General features: G+C 35.0%; 1 protein-coding gene across 1 annotated transcript in view; it reads left to right on the top strand.

The window, feature by feature from the left end:
- The window catches only part of MMRN1 (multimerin 1), a 100,172-nt gene that overhangs the window by 21,813 nt on the left and 62,322 nt on the right, over positions 1-16,037 (top strand). The window contains exon 2 of the mRNA XM_004454379.5: positions 10,926-11,763. Within this exon, the coding sequence (XP_004454436.2) occupies positions 11,174-11,763 (590 nt within the window). The 5' untranslated portion in view covers positions 10,926-11,173. The remainder of the gene's footprint in view (positions 1-10,925; positions 11,764-16,037) is intronic.

Raw genomic sequence — 16,037 nt, 5'->3', positions numbered from 1 at the left:
ACCAATCTTTGTGTTAGAGTCGTTACACCCCTAGTACAGTGAAGTGAAGACATCATCCTTCCTAACCTTTGACATACAGACCCAAGGAGTTGGTGACCCAACCTTCTCTAATCCTTGGGGAATGTGCTCTACCCTCTCTGTACCCTGGGGCAGCAAAACTCTCCCTGAAAGGCAGGTAGGAATATCCACCTTCTTCAACTACAAGGGCAAACACACCCTGCCCATACACATGGGTAGGGTTCCTCTCTTGGCCCAAGGTGATGTCTTAATTCCAGATCTCAGCTTCCATGGCTCTCCTCTTAATGCTATTTTCCCTTCCATATCTTCCCTACATTTCCCTTTTAGTCCAAGCTGACAGTGGATTTGTTCATATACCTTTCTCAAAAACGTTGTTCAGGAAGCAAGGGTCCAAGTCATCAAACAGTAAGACTTTCAACAAGTCTTTCCTAGTTAACTGCACTTTCAATCCAGATTTTCAATTTCACGTTTGGTCAGTTCCTCAGATGGGGTACTATTATCTGGGGGCTTGATTTCCAGAGGCTTGGAAATTCCAGAATCAGTTTCTGTTTTCTTTGTCCCCAGCCGTTCAGTTCTCAGTTTATCCCTCTCACCTAGCATTTTGCTATAAGCTACAAGGAAAAGCCAAGCCACATTCTCTGAGTTTACTTTGGAAAATTCTCCAGCTAAGTTCCTGGCTTACCATTTTCAAATTCTGTCCACCATAAAACATCAGGAGTTAGTCTTGCTAAGTTCTCTGTGCTTTTAAAACATGGATTGCCTTTCCTCCAGTTTCCAAGAATAGTTTCATTATTTCCTTCTAGGGCTTCATAAAAAAATCTCTGTAGTGTCCCTATTCCTGTCAACAGTCTCTTCAAAGCACTCTAGGCCTTTTCTATCAAGCATTTCACAATTATTTCCTTCTAAGGCCTTATCAAAAATAACTCTAAGTTCCATATTACTACCAATAGTCTCTTCAAAGCAATCTAGGCCTTTTCCATCAAGTATCTCACAATTGTTCCAAAAAATAGCCCTTACCCATTTATAAAACCATTCCAGCACTTTGTAATTGCAAAAGCACAACCCCACACCTAGTACCAAATTCTGTATTGGTCAGCCAAAGTGGTGCTGATGCAAACTATCAGAAATCTGTTAGAATTTATAAAAGGTATTTATTTGGGGTAGAAACTTACAGTTACCAGGTCATAAAGTCAAGTTACTTCCCTCACCAAAGTCTGTTGCCATATGTTGGAGCAAGATGTCTGCTGATATCTGCAAAGATTCAGCCTTCCTCTTATTCTTAAGGCTCCATGGTCCCAGCTTCTTCCAGTATCACCTGTAGGTTTGGATAATTTGCATCTCTTTTCTGGGGCTCATTCCTCTCTGGGCTCAACTGCTCTGTTCTCTCTACAAAGTCAGCCATAGACTCTCAGATGATCTCCCTTCCTGGGGCCTCTGCTGTGTCTATGGAGCCATGCCTATTCCTCTGTGTTCTCCTGTGTATTTACTTACTGGGACTCCAGGATCCAAAAACTCCAAACTCCTCCTCTGCCATGTCACTCACCAAGGGGGTGGGGACTCAATGTCCTATTGATGTGGTCCAATCAAAACCTCAGCCCATTCAAAGCCTTAATCATTATTTAATCAAGTAAAAGTGAAACTTCTGAATTTAATACAATCTAATACACCCAGAGGAATAGACCAGTTTATAAACATAATCCAATATTTATTTTTGGTATTCATAAATAATACCAAACTGCTACAGCTACATTAGACTGATTGTCCCCATCATGGAAGGGGCTGCATTTTGCACTTACCAGTGCTACACAACTCCCAGGAGGGTGACAGACAGAGAGATGAAGAAGCCAAAATGACAAAATTGAGTTATGAAGCCTGCATCAGTCAGGAAGAGCTCCCCTCCTTCACCCACAAGGTATTAATCTGGGGTAAAACCACTGGCTCACTGCCGCCCACGTAGAGGGGAACAGATACCTTCCTCCCTATCAGCTGTTTCAAGGGAAAAAGAAGGGGATATTGAAAGGCTTTTCTTCAGTGAATCCAGCCAACAGAGCCTGCTTTGAATCTCCATTCTGGAGATTCAACACAAGAACACAAGAAAACCTGGACTGAAATGCCTCCCTGGAAAGGTGTGCTGACGAGCACCTGCTGGCCAGTCTGGAAGTTGCATGGACAAAAACTACTCTGTTTTCTACCCCCAGGAGAAAATCTGTGCCCATTAGTGAGTTCCTGGACCAATTTTGATAGAAATTTTAAAGACTTATGAGTTGAACCAAATATCAAAGAAGAGCTGTGAAAAAAAAAAAAAAAAAAAGATGGAGAGAGAAACTGGCCATCAGAATAAATTCAGCAATTCATCAGCAGCAAAAAATTACAAGCCATACTCGGAAAAGGAAGACATGGCCCAGCCAAAGGAACTAACCAAATATCCGGAAGAGATACAGGATTCAAGATAATTAATCTGTGATAATCACACAACTCTCCTAAACCACTTCAAAGAATTTAAAGAAAATATGACTAAAGAAATAAAGGATATTAAGAAGACACTGGGTAAGCATAAAGAACAATTTGAAAGCCTGAAAAGAAGAATAACAGATTTTATGGGAATGAAAGACATGATGGGTGAGATTAAAAAATATGCCAGAGGCATATAAGAGCAGACTTGAATTGCTCAAAGACAGAATTAGTGATTTCAAATCCAGAATATCTGAATTGGAAAAGACAGGAGAACAGAAAGAGAAGAGAATGGAAAAAATGGAACAGAGTCACAGGGAATTGAATGACAATGTGAAATGCACAAACATTTGCATTATTGGTATCCCAGAAAGAGAGAGGATGGAAAAGGGATAGAAAGATTATTTGAGGAAATAATGAAAGACAGAAATATCAATATCCAAGATGGAAAACACACCCCAAACAGAATAAATCTGAATAGACCCACCCTGAGATAATTACTATTCAGAATGGCAAATATCAGAGATAAAGAGAGGATTCTGAAAGCAGCAAGGTAAAAGAAAAGCATCATATACAAGGGAAAGTCAATAAGATTGAGCTCCAGCTTCTCATTAGAAACCATGGAGGTGAGAAGATAGTGGTATGATGTATTTAAGGTACTGAAAGAGAAAAACTGCCAGCCAAGAATTCTGTATCTGGCAAAACTGTCTTTCAAAAATGAGGGTGCAATCACAGTCTTTACAAACAAAAACTGATAGAATATGTTACCAAAACACCAGAATTACAAGATACTAAAGGGAGTGCTGCAGACTGAAAGGGAAAGACAAAGGCACAGATTTGGAGAAGAGTTTAGAAATGAAAAATTTTAGAAAGGGTATACTAAAAGGTAAGAAGACAGACAATAAAACAATATGACTACTTAAAGCCAAAGGACAAAATTAAGTAAGTAATGCCTTTAGAGTAATAACACTGAATGTTAATGGATTGAACTCCTCCAATCAAAAGGCATAGACTGATTGAATGGTTAAAAAAAATGAGCCATATATATGTTATCTACAAGAGACCCACCTCAGATGTAAGGATACAATCAGGATAAAAATGAGGAGTTAGAAAAAGGTATTCCATGCAAATAATAACCAAAAAATAGTTGGAGTAGTGATACTAATATTGGAAAAAATAGATTTCAAATGCAAAACTGTTATAAGGGATGAAAAAGGTCATTACATATTAATAAAAGAGGTAATTCACCAAGAAGAAATAAATATACTAAATACTTTGCATCTAACCTGAGTGCCCCAAGATAAATGAGGCACACAGTGGCAAAACTGAAGGGAGAAATAGATGTCTCTACAATAATAATTTAGGCTTCAATACACCACTCTCAGTATTGGATAGTCTATCTGGACAGAGGGTAAATAAAGAAACAGAGAACTTAAATAATATGATAAATGAACTAGGTCTAACAGATATCTATAGACCTGTACCCCAAACAGCAGGATATATTTTCTTTTCAATTGCTCATGGATCCTTCTCCAAGATAGACCATATGTCAGGTCACTAGACAAGTGTCAATAAATCTAAAAAGATTGAAATTATACATAATACTTTCTCTGATCATAACAAAATGAAGCTGAAAATCAGTAATGGGTGGAAAAAGGGAAAATTCAAAAATATATGAAGATTAAACAACATACTCTTAAACAGTCAGTGGGTCAAGGAAGAAACTGCAAGAGAATTCAAAAAATACCTTGAGATGAATGAAATTGAGAAGACAACATATCAAAACCTATGGGACACTGCAAAGGCAGTGCTGACAGGAAAATATATAACCCTCGATGCTTACATTAAAAAAGGAGAAAGAGGGAAGTGGATTTGGCTCAATAGATAGAGCATCCATCTACCACATGGGAGGTCCAGGCTTCAAGCCCAGGGCCTCCTGACCCATGTGATGAGCTGATCCATCAGAGAAAATAAATGAAATCAAGAAAAAAAAATAGAGAAAATAAACAAAACCAAAAGTTGGTTCTTTGAGAAGATCAACAAACTTGATAAACCCTTAGCTAGACTGACAAAAAAAAAAAAAAAGAAGACACAAATAAATAAAATCAGAAATGAGAGGGGAGCCATTACAACTGACCATGCAGAAATAAGAGAGATCATAAGAGGATACTGTGAACAACTATATGTCAAAAAAAACTAGACAATGTAGAGGAGATGGACAAATTCCTAGAACACCCAAACCTCCTACCCTAGAAGAAATGCAAAGTCCTCACTGAGCAAGATAAAACAGGAAAAATGCTACCAAACTCATTCTATGAAACTAAGATCAATATAATATCAAAACCAAATAAGTATACTAAAAGAAAATGACAAACCAATATCTCTAGTGAATATAGATGCAAAAATACTCAACAAATACTTACAAACAGAATCCAGAGGCACATTTGAAGAATTATACACTACGATCAAGTGGGTTTTATCCCAGGTATGCAAAGGTGGGTCAACACAAGAAAATTCATTAGTGTAGGGAACCATATGGACAAATAGAAGAAGAAAAATCACATGATCCTTTTAATTGATGCAGAAAAGGCATCTGACAAAATGCAACACCCTTTCTTGATAAAAACACCCCAAAAGTTAGGAATAGAAGAAAACTTTCACAATATAGTAAAGTGCATATATGAAAAAACCATATGGCTTTATAATCAATGGTGAAAGACTGAAAACTTTCCTGCTGAGATCAGGAATAAGAAATGGATGCCCACTGTCAGCATTGTTATTCAATATTGTGCTAGAGGTTCTAGCCAGAACAATTAGATAAAAAAATAAAAGGCACCCAATAGCTAAGGAAGAAATAAAACTTTCACTATTCATAGATGACATGATCCTATACCTAGACTCCCCTGAAAAATATGCAACAAAGCTATTAGAACTAACAGACGAGTTCAGCAGTGGTGGGATACAAGATTAACATGCAAAAATGAATTGCATTTCTATACACTAATGATGTGGAATCTGAGGAGGAAATCAGAAAAAAAATTCCATTTATAATAGCAACTAAAATTATCAAATATTTAGGAATAAACTCATCCAATGGCATAAAAGGCCTTATTCCAAAAACTACAAAACATTGCTAAAAGAAACCAAAGAAGACTTAAATAAATGGAAGGACATTCTGAGTTCATGGATTGGAAGTCTAAATATCATTAAGATGTCAATTCTAATGAAAATGATTTACAGATTCCACACAATCCCAATAAAAATCCCAACAACCTTTTTTCAGAAGTGGAAAAACAAATTATCAAATTTATTTGGAAGGATAAGGAGCCCCGAATAATGAAAAAGAACTTAAAAAAAGAACAAAATTGGAGGACTCTCACTTCTAGACTTTAAAACATATTACTTAGCTACAGTGGTAAAAACAGAATGGTACTGGCATAAAGACAGACACACTGACTAATAGAACAGAATCAAGAAGTCTGAATCAGAAGTGATTTTTGACAAGGCTGTCCAGCCCTCCCAGCTGGGCCAGAACAGTTTCTTCAACAAATGGTGCTAGGAGAACTGGATGTGCATATCCAAAAGAAAGAAAAAATACACCTGTCTCATGCCTTATACAAAAATTAACTCAAATTGAATCAAGGACCTAAATATAAAAGTGACAACTATAAAACTTCTAGGAAAAAAACGTAGGAAAACATCTTCAAAATACAGTAGTAGGTGGTAGTTTCTTAAACATTACACCTCAAGCACAAGCAACAAAAAAGAAAATAGATAAATGGGACCTCCTCAAAATTAAACACTTTTGCACCTCAAAGGAATTTGCCAAAAGGATAAAAATGCAGCCAACTCAATGGGAGAAAATATTTAGCAATCACATATCCAATAAGAGTTTAGTATCCACAATATATAAAGAAATCATATACTTCAACAATAAAAAGACAAACTACCTGATTGATTAAAAATGGACAAAAACCTGAAAAGACATTTTCCAAAATAAGAAATAAAAATGGCAAAGAAACACATGAACAAATGTTCACTATCACTGGTGATCAGGGAAATGCAAATCAAAACTACAATGAGATATCATTTCACATCTATTAGACTGGCTGTTATTAAAATGTTAGAAAACTGTAAAGATTGGAGAGGATGTGGAGAGTATGTCTCTTCCACACTGTCAAGAATAAGGCAACACCATCTTTTAAAAGACTGTGTAAAAGGTGCTGGCAAAAGGGAAAAACCAGTAATCATTAGACTGCAAGTTTAATTTAGAAGAACACAAACGTCCCCCTCTAATTCCAAAAACTCAAACTAATAGAAATCATTAGATCCTTAGAAGTGTCTCAGTTATCTGTTTTAGCTGTGAGATAAAACAAACCAAGAATAAAGTAAAAAGCAATGGAGGAAATGAATTTAAGACAATTTGAAAATTATTTTCTGTTAATTTATCTAAATTTGAGGGCTTGCTGTTTCTTCTTGGGGTATTATTAGATGGTAGAAAGAATCATAGTTGGACCTAAATATCTACTCTACCACTTATCAGTGTGTTACTCTAAGCAGTTATTGAAATTCTTTAAACTTAATTTCCTATCAATAAAATGAGCATTGCATTACATACCTAGCAGGATTTTGAGAAGCTATGCCAAATTCCATTTATCAAGCTCATTATTTGGAACATTAAAAGCAGATGTGAATCTGTTACCTCTTCTTCCCTCAGCCTTTCTACTCTATTCTAATAACTCGCTTTGCCAAAGCACAAAGTTTAACAGGTTTTTAATGTTTTCAACATTCATGAATTTGAAAAAAGCTTAGAAGCTTGTTTTCTGCAACTATATTTTGATAGTGCTAACTTATAAAGGAAGACTATATATTATTTTAAATATTTGTAACTATTTTAAGAACATAAAAATTTCTTGTGGAATAAAAAAGCTATAAAGATTTCTTTTTAATCTAGTAAAAGTGATTCCATACCCCAAAGAGTAATAACTATTGCAGTCAACAAAAATGACTCAGAATAATACATGTCAAAAACTAGAATGATTCCTCAATATAATATTCTCTTTTAACTCTTACTTATATTTTATTTCAAGTTAATAAATATATTTTTGTCTTTACCTATGATTAGAAACTTAATTTATATTGATATAAGGGAAAAAGGAAAACAAAATGGGCACATTACCTCATTACCTAGAGATAACCTATTTTGCAGTCTATATTCAACCCCATGTTTAAGTTATAGTGAAAAGACATAAACCAATTGATAGCATGTAATATAATGAAATCCACAGATTTTTCGAACAGATCATATAAGGTAAATGAATGGCAATATGGTAGAACATAATTTAATATAAATGATCTAATAGGCAATGGGAATATCCTCAGACTGGTGGAGTCTAAGTATATTCAACTCTTATGGTATAGTTTAACCCAAAGATATTATTTAGCTTATCTAGGAAAATGAATGGACTGAATATCCTTCAGGCAGTTCTCCTAGGAATATTATTTTTCTTAATTGTAATTTGATAAATATTAGTGAATTCCCAAAAGCAGAGTTTAAAGTTAGGTTTGACAGTTTCTGGAGCAGACATTCCTAACCAGGGGTCCACAGACCTTCAAGGGGTCCATGGAAAGATTTCAGGGAGTCCCTGAGCTTGAATTGAAAAAAAAAATCTGCTTATTATCTTTTTTTTTAAAGATTTATTTTTTATTTATTTCTCTCCCCTCACCCTGTTGTTTGCTCTCTGTGTCCATTCACTGTGTGTTCTTCTGTGTCTGCTTGGATTCTTGTTAGCAGCATCGGTAATCTGTGGCTCTTTTTTTGTTGCATCATCTTGCTGTGTCATCTCTCTGTGTGTGCGGCACCACTCCTGGGCAGGCTGCGCTTTTTTCACGCAGGGCAGCTCTCCTTACGGGGCTCACTCCTTGCGTGTGGGGCTCCCCATACACAGGGGACACCCCTGTGTGGCAGGGCACTCTTTGGGTGCATGAGCACTGCGAGTGGGCCAGCTCGCCATATGGGTCAGGAGGCCCTGGGTTTAAACCCTGAATGTCCCATGTGGTAGCCAGACGCTCTATCCATTGAGCCAAATTCCCTTCCCTACTTATTATCTTTATTTTCTCTGACTTTTAATGGCAAGCTAGCATTTCCTTCACTTATGAATATTTGCAGTAAATTACAGTAATATTCATTTCAAAATACAGTTGTTGCATATCTCAAAACATCACTTACACTCACCCATACTTCAAAATTGCAGCAGTTGTTAGACCCAACACTAACTGAATGTCATAAAACCATCTGTTGCTACATTCTGAGAAGCAGCTCATGGTTTTCACCTAACTGGCAAAGGGGTCCATGGAACAAAAAAGTTAAGAACCCCTGTTCTAGAGTGTAGAAATTTAATGTGTCCAGTTACGACTTGATTCATATACTTAAAACCATCAAATGATCTGGTATAGTGGATTGATAATGAGATACAGAATCTTTAGCTTTTTGATAACAGGGTCTCTTGTAAACTAGCATGGTGGTGACTGGAAGTATTACTGCCTGTTTGTCTATGCTGGATATTTTTGCTATTTTACTAATGCAAGATTGGTGAGATTGTTCTGTGGTATATCAGATAAACAGATGTTTTGTACTCTACTTCAAAGTCAATTGGGGTTGCTGCTCATTAACATGTGTCTTGATTTAAATAATTCCATATGATCTACTCCCTAATATGTCAGCAATAGTTTCATAGAAACAAATGACAAAGATTGATGGGGAAAAAAAAAAGATTAAGATCAAGTAGTTAGTAGTTCAGGTCAAATTTAGTTAGGCATTGTGTCAAATCCCATTGTTTTGTATCCAGATTAAGGATAAGAGCATATATCTACAATATTACATAACCAAAAGGGGGCCAGATATTCAATTTTCCAATTCTGAAAGCAAATATTCCATGATTAAATATTTGGCAAGCAAATGGTGCCTGCACAGAAACTGATAGAAATATTAACTACACATGGGTATGGCCTTCAACTAAGAGGCAATACAGAAATTGGGAGCTAAGAATATTCTTGGGAAGCAGATGTGACTCAAGTGATTGGGCTCCCATCTACCATTTGGAAAGTCCAGGGTTCAATTCCTGGAGCTTCCTGGTGCAGGCAATCTGGCCTGTGTGGACAGCTGGCCTATGCAGAGAGCTGGTGCAGCAAGATTACATGACAAAAAGAGATACAGGGGAGAGATAATAAGAGACAGATCAGGGAGCTGAGGTGGCACCAGAGATTGAGTGCCTCTCTCCTGCTCTGGAGGGTCCCAGGATAAGTTCCTAGTGCCACTTAAAGAGAAGACAAGCAGACACAGAAGAACACACAGCAAATGGACACAGAAAGCAGACAGTGAGTACAAAATAATGAGGCAAGGGGAGAAATAAATAAATAAATAAATAAATAAATAAATAAATCTTTTAAAAAATAAAAAGGTTAATTAAATAAAGAAAGGACATTCTTGTTTTCCTTTGTAATCAGTACGTAAATAAGGTTGGAGTAATTACTGAATGAATGAGTGAGTGCATGAATGAATGAATGCACTGTTATAATTTAAATTATAATTTTAAATTTAAATATATATGACCATGGAGTCCACTATGGGATTTCACAAATGAGGGAGGTTAATTGAAACTGAGGATCAGAGATTTCTTGGAGAAGCAAAATAATAAATCTGATGAAGCATCTATAATAAACAACTATAAGAAAGTGTTTGATTCACTTAGTTCTCTATTATCTACAACAATACAAAAGAATTATTTATGGTCCTATTTTAATTTATTTTCATGTAACTTCACTTTATCTTCATTCATTCCTTAGTGGTAAAATACTAATGTCCCCTAACTACTATATGTTAAGGCTGGGGCAACAGAGGAACTAAAATTCTGATTATTTATACCATAGTTGGCATCTCTGGTAGAAGTTGTGAGAGGAATATTTAAAATGAGTTCAGGATATAGTACTATAATTCAACTATTTTCTTTCTTTTTTAATATTACTTGTAATCATTGAGATTAACTTCCAATAATGCTATAGTGGAAGTATATTTATAAAAATAGAATTTTGTGTATATACACATTTTTTTTTCATAATTCAGTCTATGATGAATGAAAGGGCAGAGACACTGTAAACAAGTTTTTTTTATGTGCATATGTGTATGCTCTTAGCACAAAATGTAACTGTCTGGAAGGGACACAGTGGAAAATAAGTATCACAAACGTTTTCACAATTTCTTTGACTAGTAGAACAAAATGTTAAACTCTCTCATTCAGCCCATCCTAACAAAATTTCATACTTCCCATCATCAACACGTAGTTTCTCTTCAAAATCAGTGATACATGAAAATGAGCGTACACAGGACAGAAAGTACTTTATGTTTTTTCACAACTTTTCCTGATAATGACTGCCTGTGTTTTCCCATTTAACCTTAGCTTCATCAGAGAAGCTTCAGCACTTCCACAGATCCATCCTACCAGAGGTCATAGGTCACAAAAAATCTACAGAAACAGGAAACCCGACTTCCTCAGTCCACTAACAAAACACAGAAACCTGTTTCCTCTACACATCTCAAACTAGACAAGTGTGTCCTAGCAGAATCAGTGCGGAGGCAGCTGATGAAGGGGAGAGAAGGACTTTGTCCTCCAATTTCACATGAGCTTTCTTGTTCTAAACTACTGAGATGAAGGGAATAAGTCTATTTGTCCTGCTTTCCAGTTTACGGAGTGGGGGCATTGGAGCTAACAGCACTTTGCATTCTTGGACTACACCTCAGGATGAAAATTCCCAGAAGGTTATTACCTCTGTTTCAGTTCTTCAAAATAAAGTACCAAGTCTCCAAATGCTCCCAACCACTCAAAACACCTCTGCTGAGATAGCCACAACTCCTGAGGCAAGAACTTCTGAAGAAAGTTTTCAAAAATCAACACTGCTTCCCTCAGAGACAAGTGTTCCTGCTCAGGGTATGAGAAACCTAACTCCCTTATTCACAGAGAAAGCAGAAGATGGAATGATGAAGTTAGAAACTCTTGCTTTTCTGACCAAATCTAGCCTCAAATTTAGTTCTGGGGCAGAGTCAGCGGTCCTTTCCAACTCCACACTGAAATTTCTTCAGAGCTTTGCCAGAAAATCAAATCAACAAGCGAGCTCCCTAAATTCAGCTGGTGGCATAGAAAGCCGATCGCCACGGGAATCATATCTCAGCAGAGGTGACAGCAGTAGAAGCCAAAGAACCAACTATCAAAAATCAAGTTTTGAAACAACTAGAGGAAAGTAAGAGACCTTTCTTTTTTCTCTGTCTATAAGCTGGATAAGATTGCAAAGTAGTGATTAGGTTATCTTACTCAGAAATCTTGTTTTCAAGATGAAATTGAATCATATTTATAATTTTGTCATTTCAATATTTAACAGGGAAAAGATAAGTATACAAAAATAACTACAGTTTTGCTACAATGTCACTTTTATATTGATATATAAAGATACTTTTACTTGTGATAGACACTAACAAATAATGTAGTACCATAGTGGTTGTTGTACCTTAGTTGTTGTTAATTTAACTCAACTCAAAAGTATGTTGGTTGTATACAGAAATACACCTATAAAGTGAAAGGAAAAAACTCAACAAATTTGGAACATGAACTGATTTAAAAATTGGAAACAGCCTGGGGTTGTGGAAATATGCAGGTATTAAAGATTTTACCAAACAGCCCTGGGTGGCAGTCTTGACTCCAGTACTATGGATCTGTGAATTTGAACAAGCCACTTGACCTCCTTGAACCTCAGTTTCATCATATGTAAATTACAGGCATGATAGAGGTAATGCATATAAAAATATCAAATTCCAGGCTTAGCATGTGGATTCAAGTTAATGAAATGTGGTTAGCATCATACTTCTCATAGGAAAGTTGCTCAACTAATATTTTACTAGCATTGATACTATATTGAATTACATTATCATGAATGTGTACATCAGAAAAGCCTATTTTTCAAAATGATATTGATTTAAAGTTAGAGCAAATTCATTTTTAATTGTTGATGTAAAATACTAGACTAAAGCTTAAAGAAGAATTATTAAAGAAGACTTTCAAATTAGGTAAAGACAAAAAAACTGAAAAATGCACATAAATATTCTATTCATTTAATGTACAGGGTTGTTTGCATGTTTGGAATACTAGATGCTTATTGTTATAAAACCTAAATTTTCAATTACCTTTATTATGGATAAAGCCAAAAATTTCAAGAACCAAACAATGCCTTGAGAGCTTAATTGAATTAACCAACTTAATAACAATATAACATAATTCAAGTTAATAACTGTAACTAAGACCTGTTATTTGAAAGGCATTATGTTGAAGCTGTTAATATAAAGACAAAGAAACACTGGGAAGGATACAAGCCTATCAATTTGTATTTATATATGCTTTATCATTCACACCTGTAGGTGAGAGGTTATAGGAATTTTAAAAATGGGTAAGTAAATTGGATTTTAACTAAAAACCTGCTTATTGGAAATTGAATCAGTCTTAATTTACCATAAAGCAAGTGCTACATATTATGAAATGTTCAACTTGGGATAGATTTTGTCTATAACAGACTTAATAACAGACCTATATTAATCTTTCTTACGTTATGAAACAACACAATATTGTCTATCAAACAATGATAATGAATGCCATTTTTGAGAGCCCTTTCTAAATGATTTACATGTATCAAATCTATTCATTATAATTTGTTAGAGTCTGTAATGGAATTTATTTTTTTTATTTTACTGACTACATAGAATGTAGAAACTAATAGGAAATTATTGTGAACATTTCAGGGATGCTGAGGTTTTTTAACAGAAAAGGAAATATAATCAAAGATCAAAGGGGCAATTCAAATTAAATTACCAGTTAAATTTCACAGATCATATGGAAAGTGCTGTACTGTTTCATAATTACAAGTAGTAATTGATAAATACTAGCTGGATAAGTACTAGTTGTTAAATAAATGCTAGCTATAGTTCTCCAAGGACCTCACTTTCAAAGCTTGGGAGCATTCCTTATTCAATGATTGTTTACAAATTGTTTATTATGTCTCTTTCATTGTACTAGACTCTAAGGATACATAGAATTTAAAAACATAATAGTAATTCCTGTCTCCAAGGACTCTGTCATATGAAAAGTAAACACTAACAAGCCTGGCCATCTGACTTCTAAGAATTCAATATGTTTTAGGAGAAAACAAGCTATTCAAGATATAGGTTGCTGAACAGATCTTGATTCCGTGGAGTTTCCAATAAAAATACTAAATTTTAAATTCTTTGGATGGAAAAGTACCAAGAAATTCTACAAGTTCAGTTTCAGCAGATTCTGAGGTTTTCTTTTGGTAATTATTTCCATTAAGTCCCAAACTCCTTATTCATTAAGTCATGCAAAGTAAAGCATTTGAAGTATATTTGATATTAGGGGAGAGCTAGGTCCTTTCTGATGGATATAGTGCTGATGCAAAGAAGGTTTGATAAGGTCAAAAGAAGTTTTTATATTTTCATCCTATTAACAAATAATGGTAGGAAATATAATATCACACACTGACATGGAATTTATTCCTAGGACTATTCTAAGAGGTTTACATTACCAAACCCCCTTGAGGAAGATACTACTATTTATTTCCTTACAGAGAAGTTCAGTATTTCAACTTTTGCACCTAAATAATAATACAGTCAGGAAGCCATTTAGACTAAGTTAGGCTGTTCTAACTGCTCCTCTAGCCCTCTTTGGATTATTCTATCACTTACTGCATTTATAACAGTGTATTATATTATTAATTATACAAAACTTATGATCTCCTTGAGTAATGGGACATATTTTCAGTATTGGTTTATAGGAAGTACACAATAAATATTTAATCAAATGATATAAAATTGGGAGAGTCAAAATATGAGTATAAAGAAGAATGCTTTCTTAAGAAATATTCTTATTTCTCTTTTTTGAAAAAAAAAAAAACCCAGTTGATCAGGATAAATTCATCTTTGTATTCCCCTCCTGTTCTTGGTAATCTTATGATAATTCTTGGTAAAAGGAATACTTACGTATATTACTGACTCTTTTCTACATGATTTTTTTTGGCATATTTTCTCTTGCACTTTCTTCTTAGCACTGCAGGAGCTCCCAGATGCAACAGAGCTGTGGTTTCCTGACTGGCAGAGTAGTAGTTGGTCAGTGACCAAGCAGTTTGAAATAGGCAGGATAAAAGAAGAAATTAGGATTAATGCATTTATGGGTTGAGTGTCTTAAATGTTAAGTCAGATTAATGCATTTCATTGTATCAAAGACTTCATCTATTGTAAGTGACACATGATTGTGGGTACTGATAAGAAAAGTTACTGCCAATGAAAGTATGACATCCTGCTTTCTTGTCACTTAGAATTTTTAGATTTCTTTCTTTCTTTTAGACTTGAATAGATATTTTAAAATCATATAATATACTTTTGAAAATATCTAAAAGGAAAATATAAATGAAATATACTGGTTAAGGTATTCCGAAGGCAATGATAATACCTACTTTCTGACCTGTAGTTACTGAAAGATGCCATTAATTTCAGATGTTTTCTTGATTCAGAGGGATGTGTGTCTTAAAATCTGAAATATGGTATTTCTCTTGCTTGCTTAAAATCACTCAACAGCTTTCCACTGCATTTAAATAAAATTGTAAATCCTCACCATGGCCTATAAGGTCTTGCTTAAAGTGATCCTTGCCTACTTTATGATCCTTCTTTCATCATTCTCTATCCTCCCTCTACTCCATTTTTACCAGCCACATGGTCCTTCCTTCTGGTCACTGAATAGGTCAAGTTAATATGTACACCAAGGAATTCCTTAGGCATTTAGAACAGGAGACTCCTTTTCTCATGTAACTTCATCTTTAAATCTAACCATCTCAAAGAGACCTCTTCTAACCACACAATATAAAGTTTTCCATCTCCTTGCCCAGCATTCCTTAATTTATCACATTTATTTTTTCTTTATAGTATTTGAAATTATTGGATCTATTTAGTTAGAGAGTTGTGCATTTTATGTCTTTCCACAATGTAACATCCAGCCTACGACATCAGGAATCTTGCCTATCTTATTTACTATTCTATTTAAGGACTGAAACAGGGCTAGGCACATCTAAAAAGCTCAATAAATATTTCTGGAATGACTGACTAGTGGAGTTCAGAATGGAGATGAAGACTAGAAATATAAATTTAGGAAGCATTGGTGTATAGATCAAGGGTGCGGATAATATTTTACAGTGAAAGAAAAGTGGAACTAGAGTTTTTATCTGAGAAATGCTAATATCTAATGGCCTAAAACAGAGGATGATCTCAGAAGAGACTGAGAAGACAGGAAGGAAACTAGATACATGTGGTGTCAATAGAGCAAAAGAAGGAAATAATTCAAGAAGAGATGAGTGATTGACATTGTTGAACACTGCTGAAAAGGGCAATAAAATAAGGACTGAAAAATATCTGCAATTTTAGTGGCATGTTGATGATACATAGTTAATTAAGTAAGTTCTATGTT

The sequence above is a fragment of the Dasypus novemcinctus genome, chromosome 1 (assembly GCF_030445035.2).
Source record: "Dasypus novemcinctus isolate mDasNov1 chromosome 1, mDasNov1.1.hap2, whole genome shotgun sequence".
Lineage (NCBI taxonomy): Eukaryota > Metazoa > Chordata > Mammalia > Cingulata > Dasypodidae > Dasypus > Dasypus novemcinctus.
This window is presented reverse-complemented; position numbering and strand designations above follow the sequence as displayed.